This window comes from Topomyia yanbarensis, chromosome 3, assembly GCF_030247195.1.
Source record: "Topomyia yanbarensis strain Yona2022 chromosome 3, ASM3024719v1, whole genome shotgun sequence".
Lineage (NCBI taxonomy): Eukaryota > Metazoa > Arthropoda > Insecta > Diptera > Culicidae > Topomyia > Topomyia yanbarensis.
Genome location: NC_080672.1, coordinates 141442547 through 141459970, shown reverse-complemented (window position 1 = coordinate 141459970; position 17424 = coordinate 141442547). Strand labels below are relative to the sequence as shown.

General features: G+C 38.7%; 1 protein-coding gene across 1 annotated transcript; it reads left to right on the top strand.

The window, feature by feature from the left end:
• Positions 1-438: 438 nt before the first annotated feature.
• On the top strand, positions 439-17290 carry LOC131690563 (uncharacterized). The gene is made up of 5 exons (XM_058976443.1): positions 439-735; positions 14501-15214; positions 15280-15441; positions 15501-16461; positions 16549-17290. The coding sequence occupies exons 2-5, from the start codon at positions 14570-14572 to the stop codon at positions 17013-17015; spliced, it is 2235 nt and encodes a 744-aa protein (XP_058832426.1). The 5' UTR covers positions 439-735; positions 14501-14569; the 3' UTR covers positions 17016-17290.
• Positions 17291-17424: the final 134 nt, after the last annotated feature.

Sequence of the window (17424 nt, the reverse complement as noted above, 5' to 3'; positions counted from 1 at the left end):
AATAGCTGTTGTTTGATTATTGTTCATAGAGTATACTGCCGCTAGAAGCATAATTGTCCTATGTGTATAGGGATTCCCATAGCACATGGGACAGTTATGCTTCTAGCGGCAGTATATACTGTTGTAAATTTCTATCCGGGATGGACAACACTCGTTTGCGAACGAAACAAAAACAAACGTCAAACATTTTTTACAATCGCACTGATTAGCAAATTAGTGGGCGTATAATTCTGCGAACGCATGATTGAAGAGTCCCAATGTCAATTTTATAAAAGATTCGCAACATGCATCATCTGTTTCTGTGTTAGATACATTTCTACTCGGGGATTCAAATGTGACATCATATTGAAAACTTGACGAAAGTTATTTCAACGGTTGTCCAATCGTATTTCACAAAACCCACAGGGTCTTTGGTTGTCAAAATGCTTCTTCGTTTTGTTTGCAAATGACAGTCAGTACAGAAATTGTGAAAAGTTTTTAGTGCATTGAAAATACGCCTAAATTAGTGCGAATTCGAAATTTTTTTGCTAAAATTTTGCATCACTTAGGATGCGATAGCCCCCGCCAAAGGTATTACACAGCACCAGTCTGCAAATTCGCTCATCCCAACGAAATTGCCACACCGGAGGAGTAGGAGCAAAAAAAACCATTGACCCCTTCAGTCTATTCGGTTCAAATCGAAGTGCGTTTGTGTGTGGTTGTTCTTGTACGGTTTTGGAGAGGGACTGCGACGAGGTGAGCAAATCATTGGGGACGGATCTGGTAGTATTTTCCTTGTTGATAGCTGATTGTTGCTTGACTTTGATTTGTTAAAAGTAATGGATTTGTTAAAATTATATGCATAAGTTAGCTAAGCTGGAATGAGTATTTCGTGCTTCATGGAAATTTGTATAGTTGCAAGTTTCGAACTCAATTCGTGGAGTTTAGGTAATAATGGAGCAAAACACAATCAATCAATAATTATCCTATTCCAGTCCTCCCGCAAACTTTCGATACTTAAAGTGGGTGATGAATTCTATTTCTTCGAAAAATATGGTACTCGTTAGGAAAAAACTCCACGAAACCATTTAAAGATTATAACATTACAAAAGAAATTACTAAGTTCTTTAACCAATAAATTTGTACAGGTGGTTTACTTATTTTTTATCCAACCATTTTTCCACTCTTTTCTTAATTTTCTGATGCTTACAAACTACTGTCTTCATTATAGCCCACAACTTTATCTGAGCCAAGCTCCGGTAAGTTTGATGTATTTTTTTATAACGAGTCTCACGATGACCATGCAGTAGAACAAACTGCTTTCTGGACCAAACAGACTGATGCTGCACTATTTAATCACATAAGACTCTGCGATATTAGCGATTTCATGCTTACATATTAGCGATCCATCGATGGGAATCTTCTGGGTTTTCAAATCTACATATGTTCACGGCTAATTTGCTATTTCGGCGTCCTAGTTGAAACATTGGTTATTGTACTTGACTTGGAATTCTTTTCAAACTTGGTAGAATGATAAATCAAATTTGACTAGAACACCGTTGTCCTCCGATATTCTCCCATAGTATCCTTAAGTTCGAAAACTGTAAATGAACAAATTCCCGTATGTAGTCTTTACCGCGAGTCTTTTATTATCGGAATGCAATTGTTTCTGTTGAAGTTTTCTAATGTCGCCTCCCCTCCAATCAGGAAAAAAATCTCTTGGTCAATCTGCGTTGATTGTAATTGTATTTAATACGTTATCCCGCCAGTCAGAACATTATATCAGAACAAGAAAATTAATTTAAAAAACCATGTCAAAAAACTTTTCTCGTCGATTTGATAGAAAACGCACTAACATACGCTACCTAGATACGCCGACGAGATGAAAAGAACGAGTGCTATAACACAAACTCTACCTACGACTACGATCCCGCAATCATAAAAAGTGCATGTAATCGCTAGTCAGTCCAATGTAAATAGGGAATCTCATAGTACACAGGATAAATATGCGATTATGAGCAGTGAACCTCCCGGTGGTTAATGTGATTATCAACATACAAACGCCCGCATTCGCGCGATCATGAATCATACACGGCCGGCAACTCCCACTCTAAAATACGGAATTTATATACTCTCTTGCTTCATCTAAACCATACACTCCAAAGTAAACATCAGACAATCCATGCGAACATGCAAAAGTATATGCAAATATGCAACCAATTCAAAAACGCGAAGCTACACACACGCTAGCATACGTGTCATAAAAAAGTGCACGCGATCAAATACGTTAACGTAGAAACGCTTGTGCCTTCTCGATAATATAACTGGCTACGCCAGCTAACATGCAATCGGGATCACCCTACGCCCGCGATCTTGCCCATCTTAAAACGCTCCAGCCATCAAGTCAATATGTTAGTACCTACGAATATATAAACGCGGTCTCAATTGTGATTACACTTGCGCCCATTCTCACACTATTATGAATCGGTCACGTGCGAAAGCCCCAAGTGAACGTTTTAACTCCTACGGATTTATAAACGTAATTTCAAGTGCAATTATATTTGCAAACGTGACTTGAATCGGTCGCTTCCTGAGGCCCCTAGCAGCCTAGGCCCATGTTTTACCCGAGCAGAAGAAAGTAACTTCAGAATACCAAATTCAGGTATACAGTAGCCAATACTTGAACACCATAATAAGATATTGAGGAGCCTTGCATAAGAGGTAAATTACATGAAATAATACCTGAGACATGTACCACGAATAACTAGTTGGTAATGAAACGTGTTATTATAATACCTGAATAATAACAAAACATTTTCAACGTTCCAAGAACAAAATTCACTGTATGGAGGTATTCAATAAGGTATTGACTTGGTATTTGTAAAAATCACTAGAATACATAAATAATACTAAAATAAAGTATTATACCACTTTGAGGTATTAAGCAGGTATTGAAGAATGTTTATTCAATACCTGCTTAATACCTCAATGAGGTATTAATAATCAATTAATAACAGCTTTTGGTATGATACCAGTAAATAGTATGCTCGGATTATTTGCCAGTTATTTTCTCCTGGTCGGGTAGTGGGACCAAGCTACAGGGCGACATTTGTCGTGAACTCTGGTGATGTGGGGGAGCTTACTTCCTTCTAGAAGTTGAATCATACATTCTAAATTAAACATAGAACTCGCGATCCGCGAGAGCGTTCTTGATTCCTATGCAATCACACACGCACATCTATGCTTGCGATCTCGCAAATGTCAAAACGCCCCGATTAAATGAATATACAAACGCTCGTTTTCACACGATCTTGAAGTTTTCACGCCCTCACGTCTAAACCATACGTCCCGCTACAATTGACCTTAAGCAGTGTTTTAGTGGGTGACATTACCACATGTCAATGAACACATGGAAACAGTAGCGCTTTGCTCCCTCTAGTATTTATAATCTCTTCTGCAGATCCCTTTGTGCTATGAAACTCTGCATTTGTTAAAATCAAAACAACCCAATGCAATACGGGAGCACGGGCGACATGGGCCTAGAATCGGCTGGGCCCATCATATGTTCACTACAGCAGTGATGGCAAGAATCTGAAAAGGAGCTGGTACTGATTGAGCTTGAACTGAAGCTGACATTAGAATGCTATATGCGAAAAACTTGCTTCCAGCATATCAAAGGGATGATGTCTGAAAGAAAACCGAGCGAATCTTCTCGGAGTGCATACGTTTGCTCTGACCTGCTTCTTTAAATTCCTGCAAGCAGGTTTCTCGCATCCTATTGATATTACCCGCCCCATCTCAGCTTCTCGCCGCCACTCTGTTAGCCACCTTTGGTTGCAAAGTGGCAGCAAGAATTTGAGCTGGAGCTGATATTGACATTACCCAATCAAACTCATCCGGAATTCTAATTATGGTTTCTTGCGGAATTCCAGCTCAACCGAGTCAGAATGTCTGGTTTGATTTCCCCGAATGAAAAATATGTATAAGAAAAATATTTTTTTTTAAACAACCTTGTTATTGTTTGGGTACAGAACCCGGTACAGAATTTTTGATAGAAGAGTACAGATAGAAAAGATTTTTCAACTCCCGGTACAGATTTAATTGTGGCAGCACTGCTCCAAAGATGAATGGGTGAACAATTGTTTCCTGCTAAATTCGCTTACTGGACCACAGTGCACTGGTTTTGCACTTTCGAGCAGAAGTGGCAATGAAACACGTCTAGTGGTCTGCTCTTCTGCTAGAAAATACTACACCAGTGCAATTCACTGCCCCGGGGTTTTTCAATGAAAAACCCCATGAGATTGGTGATTTCTGGTCGGTATCCATCCTGTTCTTGTTCTGTTGCTCCTGCTCTGCTGCTTGCGTCCGTTGCTATCGGGAGCGGGTATTTTTTATCAGTTAAAATTTTTATTGATGAATTGGTTTTACATTTCTGTCTGGTTAACAATACAACAAGTGATTCGGCTTTGCTTTTCGTCTTTAAGTTTAGATTATTTATATTAATTTTTAAATTTTTCCTTTTGATATGGTAGTGGGTCAACTTTTTGCAGTTGTGTTATTTAACTTAAGACTACTTATACTAACTTAACCTAAACATGAAACAAATGATTAATTAGCGCGAATTCCGAAGTGGAACGTTTTTCTATAAATTCGCTTCGTATAACGTTAATGCTTTCTCCTATTGTTTTTATTCTTGCTAACTCATGAATTATTGTTGTGCTCGTATGCCACGGAAGATCTACACGGTAAATTGGATATACCTAGAAAATTGGTAGTGGCGTAGTACCCATAAAATTGGTACAAATTTCCCGCAAATAGGTTTTAATCCCTATAATATTTATCTACTTTTATGTAACATCCGCTGAGATTTGATAACCAATTACCAAATTTTAGGTGGATTCAAGTTACCTACTGCTGAGGATGTGCAGTTTTGTAGAATTTAGGTACAATTTACTTAGACATCCAGAAAAGTGCACGAACTCAGAAGTGGGTATATTCACTCTACCTTAATTAGGTAATTACGAATCAATTATGACTATCTTATACTTAGAAATGAATACATAGTATAGAGATTTGCAACTATTAGTTGGTAAATCATACCTTCTGTTTGGGTACAGCGCTAGTACCAATTCTCTAGGTACATTCAGTTTACTGTGTAGGATCTTTTTTATACATTTGTTTTGTTGAACAGCAGTTTATTTTTATGGGTAGGCAGAATGATTCCTCTGTACACTGCTATTTTATTTTTAATATTTAGTGTTGATTTTTTAATGAGTGGATATAAGTTCTTTACTAGTAGGCTGCATTTATTCTCGATGTGGGAACGAAATAGCATCTTTTTGTCGCTCGTGGGTCCCAAATACACTACCTCATTGGACCATTCTATTTGAGTGCCATTTACTTGTACTTTACTGTCCGCAAGTAGAATGTGCTTGGGCGAAAGACTTAATGGGAACAGTATGCTTGTGATTTAGCTGCATTTATTTTGATTTCCATAAATTCATGTACATTGTAATTGTGGTGAGGCAATCCTGAAGTTTAGTTGTTAGTTGTCTCGTGTTACAGCCCTTACATAGGATAGCAGTATCGTCGGCGAAAAGACACAGTTGGCACCCATTAGGCAATCGGGAAAGTCAGAGGTGTACAGACTATATAGTATGGGGTCGAGTAGGCTCCCTTGTGGAACTCCAGCAGGGATGTCAAGTGCATCGGACTGTGCGTTGAGGATCGAAACATGGAATTTTCTATTGTTTAAGTAGTTTTGGACTATCTTGATCACACAGTTGGGAAAATTGCACCGGCACATTTTGAATACTAGAGAGTCGTGCCAAACATTATCAAATACTTTTTCCACAGTAACGCCATGCCGGTGGATTTGGATACTGCTTTGTTTCTATCGATGGTATTCGTAACTAGAGATGGTCGGGTTTCAATTTTTTCGAACCCGAGAGCATGAAAATTTAAAAACCCTAACCCGACCCGAGCTCGAAATTATAAAATTTGACCGACCCGACCCGAGCCCGAACATTTTAAAACTTAAAAACCCGACCCGTACCCGAGATTAAATTTTTTGTAAAACCCGAACCCGACCTGACCCGAGAATTTTAAGATTTGAATACCCGAACCCGACCCGAACCCGAAAATTTTAAATTTGAAAAGCCTGATCCGAATCCAACTTGCTAATACGGAGAATCAACCAAAGATCTCGAAGATTTTTAATTCCAGGCACCCGAGCTGGACCCTAGGCTCATCTAAGAATAGCAGAATCACTCGAATCTGAAGTAGCACCATACACACTGAGTTATATCTGCATATGGCAAAACAAATCACTACCGAGTAGAATCCACATTTATATTTGCTATTATTGAACGTCGAATTTGTAATGTTCTGAGAAACTTATAAATCGTCGATATCTTAACCGGAAATTAAGTTAAATCGGCGGCTAACTCATGGGGAAACAGAAAGCTTAATGGTCTCAGTTTCCAACAACCTTGCCCGTCGTACTTAACCAAAATTTCTAATTTTTTATCAGAAACCGTTCCTGCAAGGTAGTAGTTTCATAGAATTTGTTACATGTATTAAATTAAGCTATGGCAATTGGTATTCGACAGTTTACATGACGTCACCCGTGTTACTGGTCGGAACGATCAAACCTGTATCGAAGGGTATCAATTAAGATTTTCTGACGTGTTCTTGATGTCCCATCATTAGTGTTAGGACGATCTATGATTGAGTATCTAAGTTATTTTATGCTTCAGATTACACGGTGAGCGCGCCAATAGAGATGCTTCGACATCTCCAATGGCGCTCTCGGAACGACTCCAAACTTTTAAAAATCCGTTAATGGCTTCAACAGAACACACAAAATTTTTACAATCAATTCCTTAAATTCGTGAAATTTTCATGAAGGAATCCGGATCATGCAACATCTCAGCCCGGGAACAATCTGACTGAAAGTGCTTGTTTCATATATGTACCACTGATTTGATAGTGGTGCTATTATACCATCACCATATGAGTGTCATGAACAACGAAACCTGGCGGAAGTGAGGCTAGGTTTAGGTGTGATAGAACAAAGACAGTCTCTAGAAAATAAATTTGGCCTAAACTATCGGCTTTTAAAATGTGCCCTTTTTAAATTTGAGCCGGCATAATGACACCAAAGTACCACCAAATTTGTGAGTTCAAATCCTTATTTTTCCGTTACAGTTTATTTTAATTGCAAGCAATCTTTATCATAAACCAATTTGATTATTAAACTTCCGTTAAAGCAGGTACAACCTATTTGTTTCATTTGATCAACTTAACAGTGCTCGCTTAAAGTTTGGGGTATAAATGTAAATGTGTTTTGTCATGTGTACATAATTCAAAAAAAAAATTATATCTTTTTTTAAAAGCAAAATATCGATACATAGTAAGCGAGAAACTTGTGTAATATTGTATTAGTTCCAACTCTGCCGAATAATAGTATCTGTTATTTGATATAACAAAGCACTATAGCAAAGTAACTAGAAAATGCGTTTGGATCGGTATCGTAATTTTTGCTTTGGCGGATGAAAGAGTCAAAACACATTCGTGAATATGATTTGTATATAATATGCAAGACGCATCATTCGATTCATTATCTTCTGCAGCCCAGGTTCTGGAACATACTTTATGTACACGTTAGGACATCGCAAAAAAAATTTTTTTTTGGGTTCTCGTAGCCCCCCCCCCCCCCCCCTCTCATCTTGTGACAAATGTCAAAGTAAGGTCAGATGCCAAATTTCACATCATTTGGACAATTTTAGACCCCCGCCCACTTCGCTTGAATTTTTTTGAAATTGGTGCTATGGGAAAATATGGAGGAAAAATACATTAAATGCTATAACTTTTGAAGTAGCAATCAGAAAAATTATACAATTTATACCTCTTTTGAATGGAAATAATCTTAGTATTTGAATGGAGATATTTTTGTTTCTAGGAAAATACGGGAATGTGGGGTACTGGGTCATTTTGGCCCCGAAATCTCATATTTTTAATGATTTTTCTGCTCTGTGATGCAAATCATACATATTTTGTAGTTTTTCTAATCTGAAAAAATCTCAGCAATCGAACGGAACCCTTTTTTCCTTAGTCCGAATACGAGAAGTTGGGGTTATAGGGCTTTTTGTCATTCATATTAAATTTTATCATATTCTCATGCATATATCTATTATTCTTCAATTAATTTTCATAAAATGTAACTTGTTGAACGTGTAAAATTCTGAGCAATAAAACAAAAATAAAAACGTTAAAGGTAAAATTCAGAAACATCAAACTTTTTGATATTTACTCTACAAATCTCATTTTTTTCATTATTTGTCCTAATACCTCGAATTTCCCTATTTTTCCAGGAATGAAACTTTTCCCATGTGATCCCTAAGCATATTTTACACTAAAAGTACTAAATTAAACAAGAATTTTGTTGTTAAATGGAGTTAATATGTGCGATTTTATGATAAAAATGTGAAATCGACACTATATGTCAGATAATTTGATTTTTTCCTTTTTTATTTCGACTATGTTAGTCACATTTTCTTTTTTACGTTTTAACGACATTCAATTAGCTAGAGATTATTGGGTAGGGAAAGTTATGAAACTTAGAGCCATAGTACTCAAGTGAGAGCAAGGATGTGAAGTAAACAGATCGGAAAACTAGAAGTGGCAGGGTCATTAGAACAGGCTTAATATCGTGCGGGCTTAATTTTTGCCTTCTGATAATGAGGGTCGAGCTTACACAATGTAGCAAACCCGCCACGACTGTAAGAACAGTGACAATAGTCTAATAAAAATCTATCCCGGCATTCAAAAGGCATACAGAGATGAACAGCAGCAATCATCATTCAGATTGATGCTAATCGTCGACAGGTTTTCAGTGGTGATCTTGCGTGGCTTAATTTTTGCCGGTTGTCACGGTAAAGATAGATACGTCTACCTTTATCAAGGACACATGATAGTGAACTCGGGTGATTCGTAGTTATTCTGCCTAAGCTCGACCCTCATTATCAGAAGGCAAAAATTAAGCCCGCACGATGATAATTTGATGTTCCTGAATTTTACCGGTAACGAATCTGTTTTTGTTATAATCCCAAGTATTTTCCACGTTCAACAAGGTATAGTTTATGAAAATTGACTGAAGAATAATAGAGATATATTCACGAGAAAATGATGAAGTTTAATATGAATGACAAAAGGCCATATAACCCCAACTTCTCGTATTCGGACAAAGGTCAAAAAGGCTCCGATCGATATTTGAGATTTTTTCACATTGGAAAAACTACAAAATATGTATGATTTGCATCACGGAGCAGAAAAATCATTAAAAATAGGGGATTTTGGGGCCAATATGACCCAATACTCCACTTTCCTGTATTTTCTTAGAAACAAAAATATCTTCATTCAAATACTAAAATTATTTCCTTCCAAAAGAGGCCTAAATTGTAATTTTCTGATTGCTATTTCATATTTTCCAATAGCATCAATTTCAAAAAAATTCAAGCGAGGTGGGCGGGGGTATAAAATTGTCCAAATGATGTGAAATTTGGCATCTGAGCTTACTTTGACATTTGTCACAATATGAGAGAGGGGCCTTCGAGATACACGTACAATGCACCGGCTCTACCTGTTCCTTCGACGCCTTCCTGTTTCATCTCCGTTACTGCATATTGCTGTATTTTTGACGTTTGTATTGGCGTTTGGTTTTCAAAAAAGCATAGGAATACTTTTTTACCGGTTTTTGAAAAAAGATGTTCAAAAGGAAATTTAATGAGCTTTACAACCACGTATAAATGGTCAAAATCGATTTGAAACTACATACATTTGTGCTCACATTTGGTACGGTTATATGTGTCATCCATTCGTATCACGAAGTACAATTCACTACTACAAAAAGACTGCGTTTTGTGTATAGGCGAAAACAGTGTCATGAAATGGTTGGGTCGTTTTGTTCAAAACCCGAACTCGACCCGACCCCGATAATTTGTAATTTGAAAACCCCGAACCCGACCCGAGCCCGAAAGTTCAAAATTTCAAAAACCCCGACCCGAAATCCGTCGGGTTCTCTATTCGTAACCCTTTGAATCTGGTGCGTTATCGAGTGACCTTTACGAAAACGAATTGTTCCGAAAGCAGGTTGTTGTTCATCTCGATGTGCTCTAGAACTCTATCCATAATCAGTCTTTCGAACAATTTACTGAGGGATGACAGAAAGCTGATGGGGCAGTAGCTACAAGGGTTGGTGGGGTCCTTACCGGGCTTCAGCAACGGTGCTATTTTCGCTATTTTCCATACTGATGGAAAGTAGTGAAGATCCAAACATCGGTTCAGTATTCGTGCTATGCAGGCATGGGTTTGGACTTCGATTTTGGAGACTTTCCAGAACAGGCACGAATGTGGATCAAGTTTACGCAGCTCGTTGCTTAAATTGTTGTTCTAAAGTTGCTCTATCCGTTCAGCAACTATTTTCGATAGCCTGCAGAATTTTACCAGTCTCTAGAATTTTTCTAACGCCAATGCCAGCTGAAAATTTTCGAAGGCTAGGTCGATATGTTCCGTTGAATTTAAAGCAATATCATCAATTAGTTCACGATCCACCCGGCGTTGAAACTCAACCCAGTTCACATTATAATAATCCTTTCTAACAAGGCGTCCCCGTACTCGTACACTATCACCAATTTGAAGTGAAACTGGAAAATGGTCAGAGCTTAAATCCTGTATCGTGTTTGGCAGAGAAATCTTATTCATGTTTGATACGAAAATGTCCAGTGTTGGCGAGGTGCAAGCTGGAGAGAGAAAAGTTGGTTCGTCGGGGGCATGAATTGTGTAGTGGCCAGTCAGAGAGTCTTCGAAAAGGAGGCGACCATTTTAATTTCTACGGCAATGTTTCCATGTTTCGTGTTTGGCGTTTAAGTCACCAGCTATTATAAGTTTTTTTCCGGAACCTCGACAATTTTTGGAGGTCTTTTTAAACTTCCTTGCGTTTCCGTTACTTTCGTAATACTGCGATGGGCAATATGCAGTCCTACCTGATATCTGCTGCTCTTGATAGCTGTGGCAGTAAGCAATCCTTGTTCGGCTCTCCACAGCGAGGGTTACTGGTGCTCTTGGATTTTAGTCGTCAGCCAAGGAAGTGAAATTTCACACTTATCTTAATCGACAAAACGGTTTACAAGCGCAAACATTTTACAGACTAATGAGAAAAGCTCAGAACAGTGGTGTACATTATTTACCAAAACAAAGCACTAAACAGTAATTTAAAATGTGAGTCAAAATTGACGTTGATACCTCGACGAGTTACAAAAGGAATGAAAAAGTATACTTGTCTCATTAAAACTCAGCAGGCAAGACTGGCTTCAATGTATAGTCATGTTTATATAAAGGCCTATCCCAGGTCAGTAAGAATTTCTGGGTGAAAGTTTCACTCTAGGTGGCAACCCTAATTGTTGCAATTTTTCCACAAATATTGACAATAACTGTGTGGCAGTAAATTTGGGCGGAAGTTGTTGGTCCAATTGGGTCATTAAGCCGTATGCTGTTTTTGGTTTTTTTCCGATGCAGTTGGGAATCGAAGTTTGCACACAAACTTGTGATCTTTTCGTCTGCCCGGTATATTCAAACATAGGTGTTGATTCTTTCCTTCGAGCTTTCATTGAATCTATATTAAAATTGAAATGAATGCACATTTTGACTTCTGGTTTGGTGGTTTTTTAGAGCATTTATCCTTCTTTTACATTGGAAATGTTTTGTACGCAAATGTACGACCCACCCGATTGCTCAGCAAGCATGTGGCACTAAATATATTCGAAAGTATTTTCATACCTTATGCCATAATGATACTTATACTACAGACTAACAGACATAATACTCAACAATTCATCGCCAACATTAGCGGTCATTTTGAATATATCGAACATGAATCGACCAAAGGGCCGAAGTCGCATTGATCTCGAATCGAGAAAAATAGCTTTGAAAATTCGCTTTAGAAAATTAAATCGTATTTTAACAGTGTTTGCATACTGCGCTTTCAAATCTATTGAAATACTTTAAAACAATACTAGTTTTCGGAAGCATAACTAAAATGTTTTATATAATAACGTTTTCGTTGATAAAATTGAAGAAAAAAAGTATTTCGCCGAGTGTTGTTATGAAATGTTGATTAGGCCATTTCTTGTTTTGATGACTCTCAATTTCGCCCTGCAGTGTCGCCAGAAAACAAAAATCAAATGTGGCTTTCGACGTGCTCGCCGAAGGGGAAAATTTGTTGTTCTCCCGGGCGTAACAAGCATTTGGTTTTTGTTTACGGCGATTCTGTTTGCGGGCCTTGTAAACAATGATGCTGTCAATTTCGCCCGTATACACTACCTTTGAAATGCAGAGGGGGAGGGGGATAGACCACTGGTAAAAAAATGCTCCTGAGTCTGAGTCTGTAAATAAGTGGTTGGAACCGTGTATAAAAGATGGAGCTGGTGTTTTGGTCAAATTGGCGGATTGATATTTTTTTAAGGAATTCATCATGGTGTTCTGTCTGTTAGTCTATACTTATACTACACAACTGTTATGTCAAATGGCCAACTCCACGACTGTTATGTGAAATAGCCAACTACCATCTACCATGTCTTATGTCAGACGATTTTGTGCCAAAAGAGTATGCCGAACAGAATAGTCTTGCTCAAAAATTGGTACAGTTCTTTAACCCTCAAAAAGGCAGCGGGTCTCGATGCCCGGCTAGCTGCATTTCTCTAGTTTCAATGGACTTGTAATTTGAAATACAACTGATCGAGCGTTTTCGGGCTTTTGGTTTCATTGGGTCTTATGAGTGCTTCATTTTGAAGTCACAATTTTAGCTTTCCTTTTTGAGGGTTAAGTGTTGTGTTGCACTATTGGTACATGTTATAAAACAAATACTCTTCTTTTAAACATGACTTGTCATTTCGCGGTAAATTTTTAAAACCTTTGTTTCGATACACTTTTGAAGTTAAGCAATATTTATTTACAGATTTAACAGATAGTGTCTCGGATGAAAGCATCATATTTGATGCTTCTCATTTATCGTATTCATATGACTGCAAAAGCGGCGCCTTCTGATCCACAGATACAGAAAGCCTGCCAAACTGAATATTTCATACAGAACTCCAATGACACTCCCAGACTGTTTGTGACATCGGAGCGGTTTGAATTCAAACAAAAGAGAGGGCCAACAGTTTCAAGCGGAAACCGCTCCCACTGGGAATGTCGTCGAGTTCTGTATGAATTGTTGTATGGAACGTCTTCATTCATATGGCCGTCATATGAATACGATCAGTGAAACTCTATCACTAGTCACTATCTCGAAAGACCCTAAATAAACATGGCGCAGCTTCAAAAGTGTATTAAAACAAATATTCTAAACAAAAATTCTGAGTGCCAGATATTGTTTTGGCGTTATTATACAGTTATTCGAGTTCTTCTGATATGTTGTTGTGCTGTTCAGTGAATATGTAGCATTAATTTAATTTTATGATATTTTTATCAGTTTGTTCAACTGCTCAGTTATATAACTCTTGAGGAGTTGTTATGGTATTTCCATAGTCGCGAGCAAGACCGGTTCTTTTTACGCTTGGATAGTGCCACCAATGGTATCACAGGATCCTTTTCCATGGCATATTGCAAAAAATGCCATTCTGCGCTTAATTCATACTTTAACTGGAATCTACACAAGCTTGCGAAGTTTTTATTATTTTTGTATTGTGCTGTTGCTCCATTAGACACAAAATAAATTTTAGAAAAGTTTGTCAATTGTTTCATAAAAATTATTTTTGAGATGAACAACTGAACTGCAATGATCCAGTCTTCCAATCTTCCAGTCTTCTTTTCTTCCAGTCTCCATTCAAATTTGTTATGATGAATATATACTAAATTCGTTACTGATGCTTTTTGCATGTATCATCAACTAGTAGTTGGGTAATTGGGTTCTGAGATGATTATGACTTTCATTGGTTTAATTCTCGATAAAAATACACTGAAAAAAATCAGGTTGGACAAGGAAAAGTTTTTTTCAAAAAACTTTTTCCTTAAAAGTACTCAACTTGAATTTTTGACGGTAGGTAGAGAACATAATTATCTATCTTGGCACAAAATTTCATCCAAATCAAAGATTGGTTTTGGTAAATCGACTTTAAATTTTTTTAAATCGATTTTTTTCAGTGTAGGATTCGATGGTTTTTTTTTAAATATTTTTATTCAAAAATTTGACTAATTTTGTGAAAATCACTCCTACAACTTTTTTTGCAGAATTTGTCATTTTTAGGCTATAGCCATTTGAAAAAAATGGTGAAAAAAGTTTGATTCATTTAAAAAGATACTCTAGATCAGTTTTGGGAAAACAAAGTATGCAAAGTGGTTTTTTGTGATAAAGTATTCATGTACAGAAAGTTTCATTAAAATCTGAGAGGGTGCTGCCAACTCTGAATACGATTTACGATTTCTCGTCAACATATTGCATAACATCTATTTTGTATTTCAGAAATAAATTAACGCGGGGATAAAGCCCTTATTACCAAGGAATTTGGGCACCGAGGAATACACCGCGACCATGATGGAGCCGACTCAAGCGGAACCGTCGCGTCCATCGACTTCCGCTGCGTCCTCCATCGGAAGAAAGCGAAAGATTTCCAGCGATGAATACACCTTCGATCAGCCAAATATGAAGATCCTTTCGGTGGAACTGTCCGATATCGAGCTGCAAGTGTCACTGATGGATCTCAGCGACGAGATACTTATGGAAATTTTCCTTAACCTGGACAGCGACAGTTTAATATCCCTCTCGGAGTGCTGTCTTCGATTGAACAACTTCATCAAGGATAAGAAGCTCTGGACTAAGGCAGATTTCAGCGAGTCGCAACTAGGTGTACAGGAACTACTGCGTAAAATAAAACATCTGCAAGTGGAAACTCGTTCACTGAAAATACGCGGATTGACCAGCTTGTACCCATTAGATAAATGGAAAACACCCACGTTGACTGCTAATTTACTAGCACAAATAAACAAACGCTGTCCGCAGTTGGAGCATTTTGAAATTACCGAGGGTTACATGGACACAAACAATATGGCAATCATTTCGTTTCCGCCCAGCATTCAGACACTGGTTTTTAGGAAATGCGAGGCAGATCGCTCGATGGCGTCCGAGATACGAATGGGATTTCTGTCCAAGATTGACAGAACTTTGCAAAAACTAGAGGTAACTTTGCAAGATGCACTAAGTTCAGTTCAGCTTGGTTTTAATGTAGTACTATCGTTTTCTAGGAACTAACAATAGAATACTGTAGTTGGTTTGATACACATGACTTTATGGCCTTGTCAAAGGTACCACATTTGCGCTATCTTAGTCTTAAAGGTTGCGCCAACATGAAGGATAGCGTTCCATACGCTAGCATCGCCACGAGATTTGGATTTAAAAAACTAGAGGTACGCGTTCGTGGTGTGCATGTATTGTTAAAATAGAATACTTACAGATTCCTCCACAGATCCTAGACCTCCGCGACACCCCGATATCTGATTCCGACGTGAGCTGCTTCAACATAGTTCAATCGCTGAAAGAATTACTGCTAGAATGCCCGGAGTATTTGCGTACCGAGCGCGGCCTGAGTGAGTACAACGAGGCAGAACGGCAAAGGGTCGAACAGCTTCGGCGAATAGCGAATCAGGATATCATAAATCCTCACAACAGACGTCAAGACCAAGCCGGTGATGGAGCTAACGTTCCAGATATTGTTCAACAATTGGAAGGGGAGAACGTTGCAGAACCGGCTCCACCTCCGCGGCCTCCTCGACCGCATTTTTTAGGTGAAGGGCGTAACGTATTTCGCTTTGTTAATCGCCACTTCTTCCCTAACTTGCATGAGAATCGTGAAAATCTTATCCGCATTATCAATCGTGTGGAAATGGATCCGCCAGAGGAGCAACCAGAACAGCAGCCGGCTAACAATCAACCCCCACCACCTCCGCCTCCACCGGCGAACGAAGAACAATTGCAGCGACCACCAGTCCCAGTTCAACAAGCGCCACTGCCACCTTTGCCAGAGAATCCGGAAATCCGGCAGCGTCACGTGCGCATAGTCTATAACAACCGACGCAACATCATACGCATCATCAATCACCTAGAACGAAACAATAATGACGAGGATAACAATAATGAATTGCAGTTCCCTCAGGTCATGCCACGCCCAGTTGAAGCTGCATACCAGCAAATATTCGAAGCTGGTAACAGGGACCGGGTTGAAAATGGCCCAGTCGAAGGACCTGCTGCAGGTCCAGCTGTTCCTGCGAATGAAGAACATCAGCAAGCGCAAGAGAGGCCTGTGAACGGTGTAGCTGAAGAAGCAGCCGACGTGAATGACAATGCCAATGGAAATGCTGAAAACGGCGAAGGGGAGGCACCTGCTGAAGCAGAGGCACAGGATCCACAACCACAGGAGGATATGAATGGTAAGTATTGATAAGCATTTTTCGAGTGAAATGTAACCAAACCAGCGTTCTGTGCATGAAAAAAATGATTGGTTCGTGTTGTTTCAGTCCGCGTCATCCTCCACGGTGCCTTCCAGAACAACCACCCTAGAATAATGCCTCACGTAATCATCGTCCGGGGCGTGGAAAATAACAACCCGGTCGCCGAGGTAGCAGACAACCAGCAGCGACCAGCGAACGCTTTCTATCAGTATCTCAACCTAGGACCGGGAGCACCCGGACCAAACTATGTATCACTGGTAAGCGATCGAGGCATCTGCGCGTATGGTGTGTCCCGACAAGAGCTCGGTGGAGCTGCATTCATTCGTGAGTACTTTAGGCCCAATATGAGCAGCCTGGAGCGGCTGCTTGTGCGGAACTACAAATTGGTTACGGACACTTCATTGGATCACCTGGAATCGGCTGCACCAAACCTGAAGCTTCTGGACGTTTCCGGTACCTCAGTTACAGCGGAAGGTGTGCGTAACTTCAAACTAGCACGACCCAACTGTACTATATTGTCGGATTTTGAGTAGAGTGTAAGAGTCGCACGTTGACTAACTTAAATTAATGGCTGGGTAGCACTGTGCGCATGTTTTTTAAACGCTATTTTTTTTTATTTTAGATTGCCTTTGATATGAAAATACTACAAAATTTCCTATGTGTTTGCCTATCAAAGTGTCAGGAAAATTTGATGTTTGTCAGAAGTCCGCTTCAATGCAATGACCCGCTTTTTTAAAAAAAAAAAGATTTTTAAGTTACGATGAGGATTTATTTAAAATTTTCTGAAATAAAATATGATACATTTCATTGTACTCGGACATTTTACACGACAGGAAGAAAAATTTATATTTAATAGAATTTACAATTACAAGTAAAATTACAAATTTCCTGACACGCTGGGCTGTAGCAAGAAACAATTCAGTTTTCGAAGCAGACAGCAAA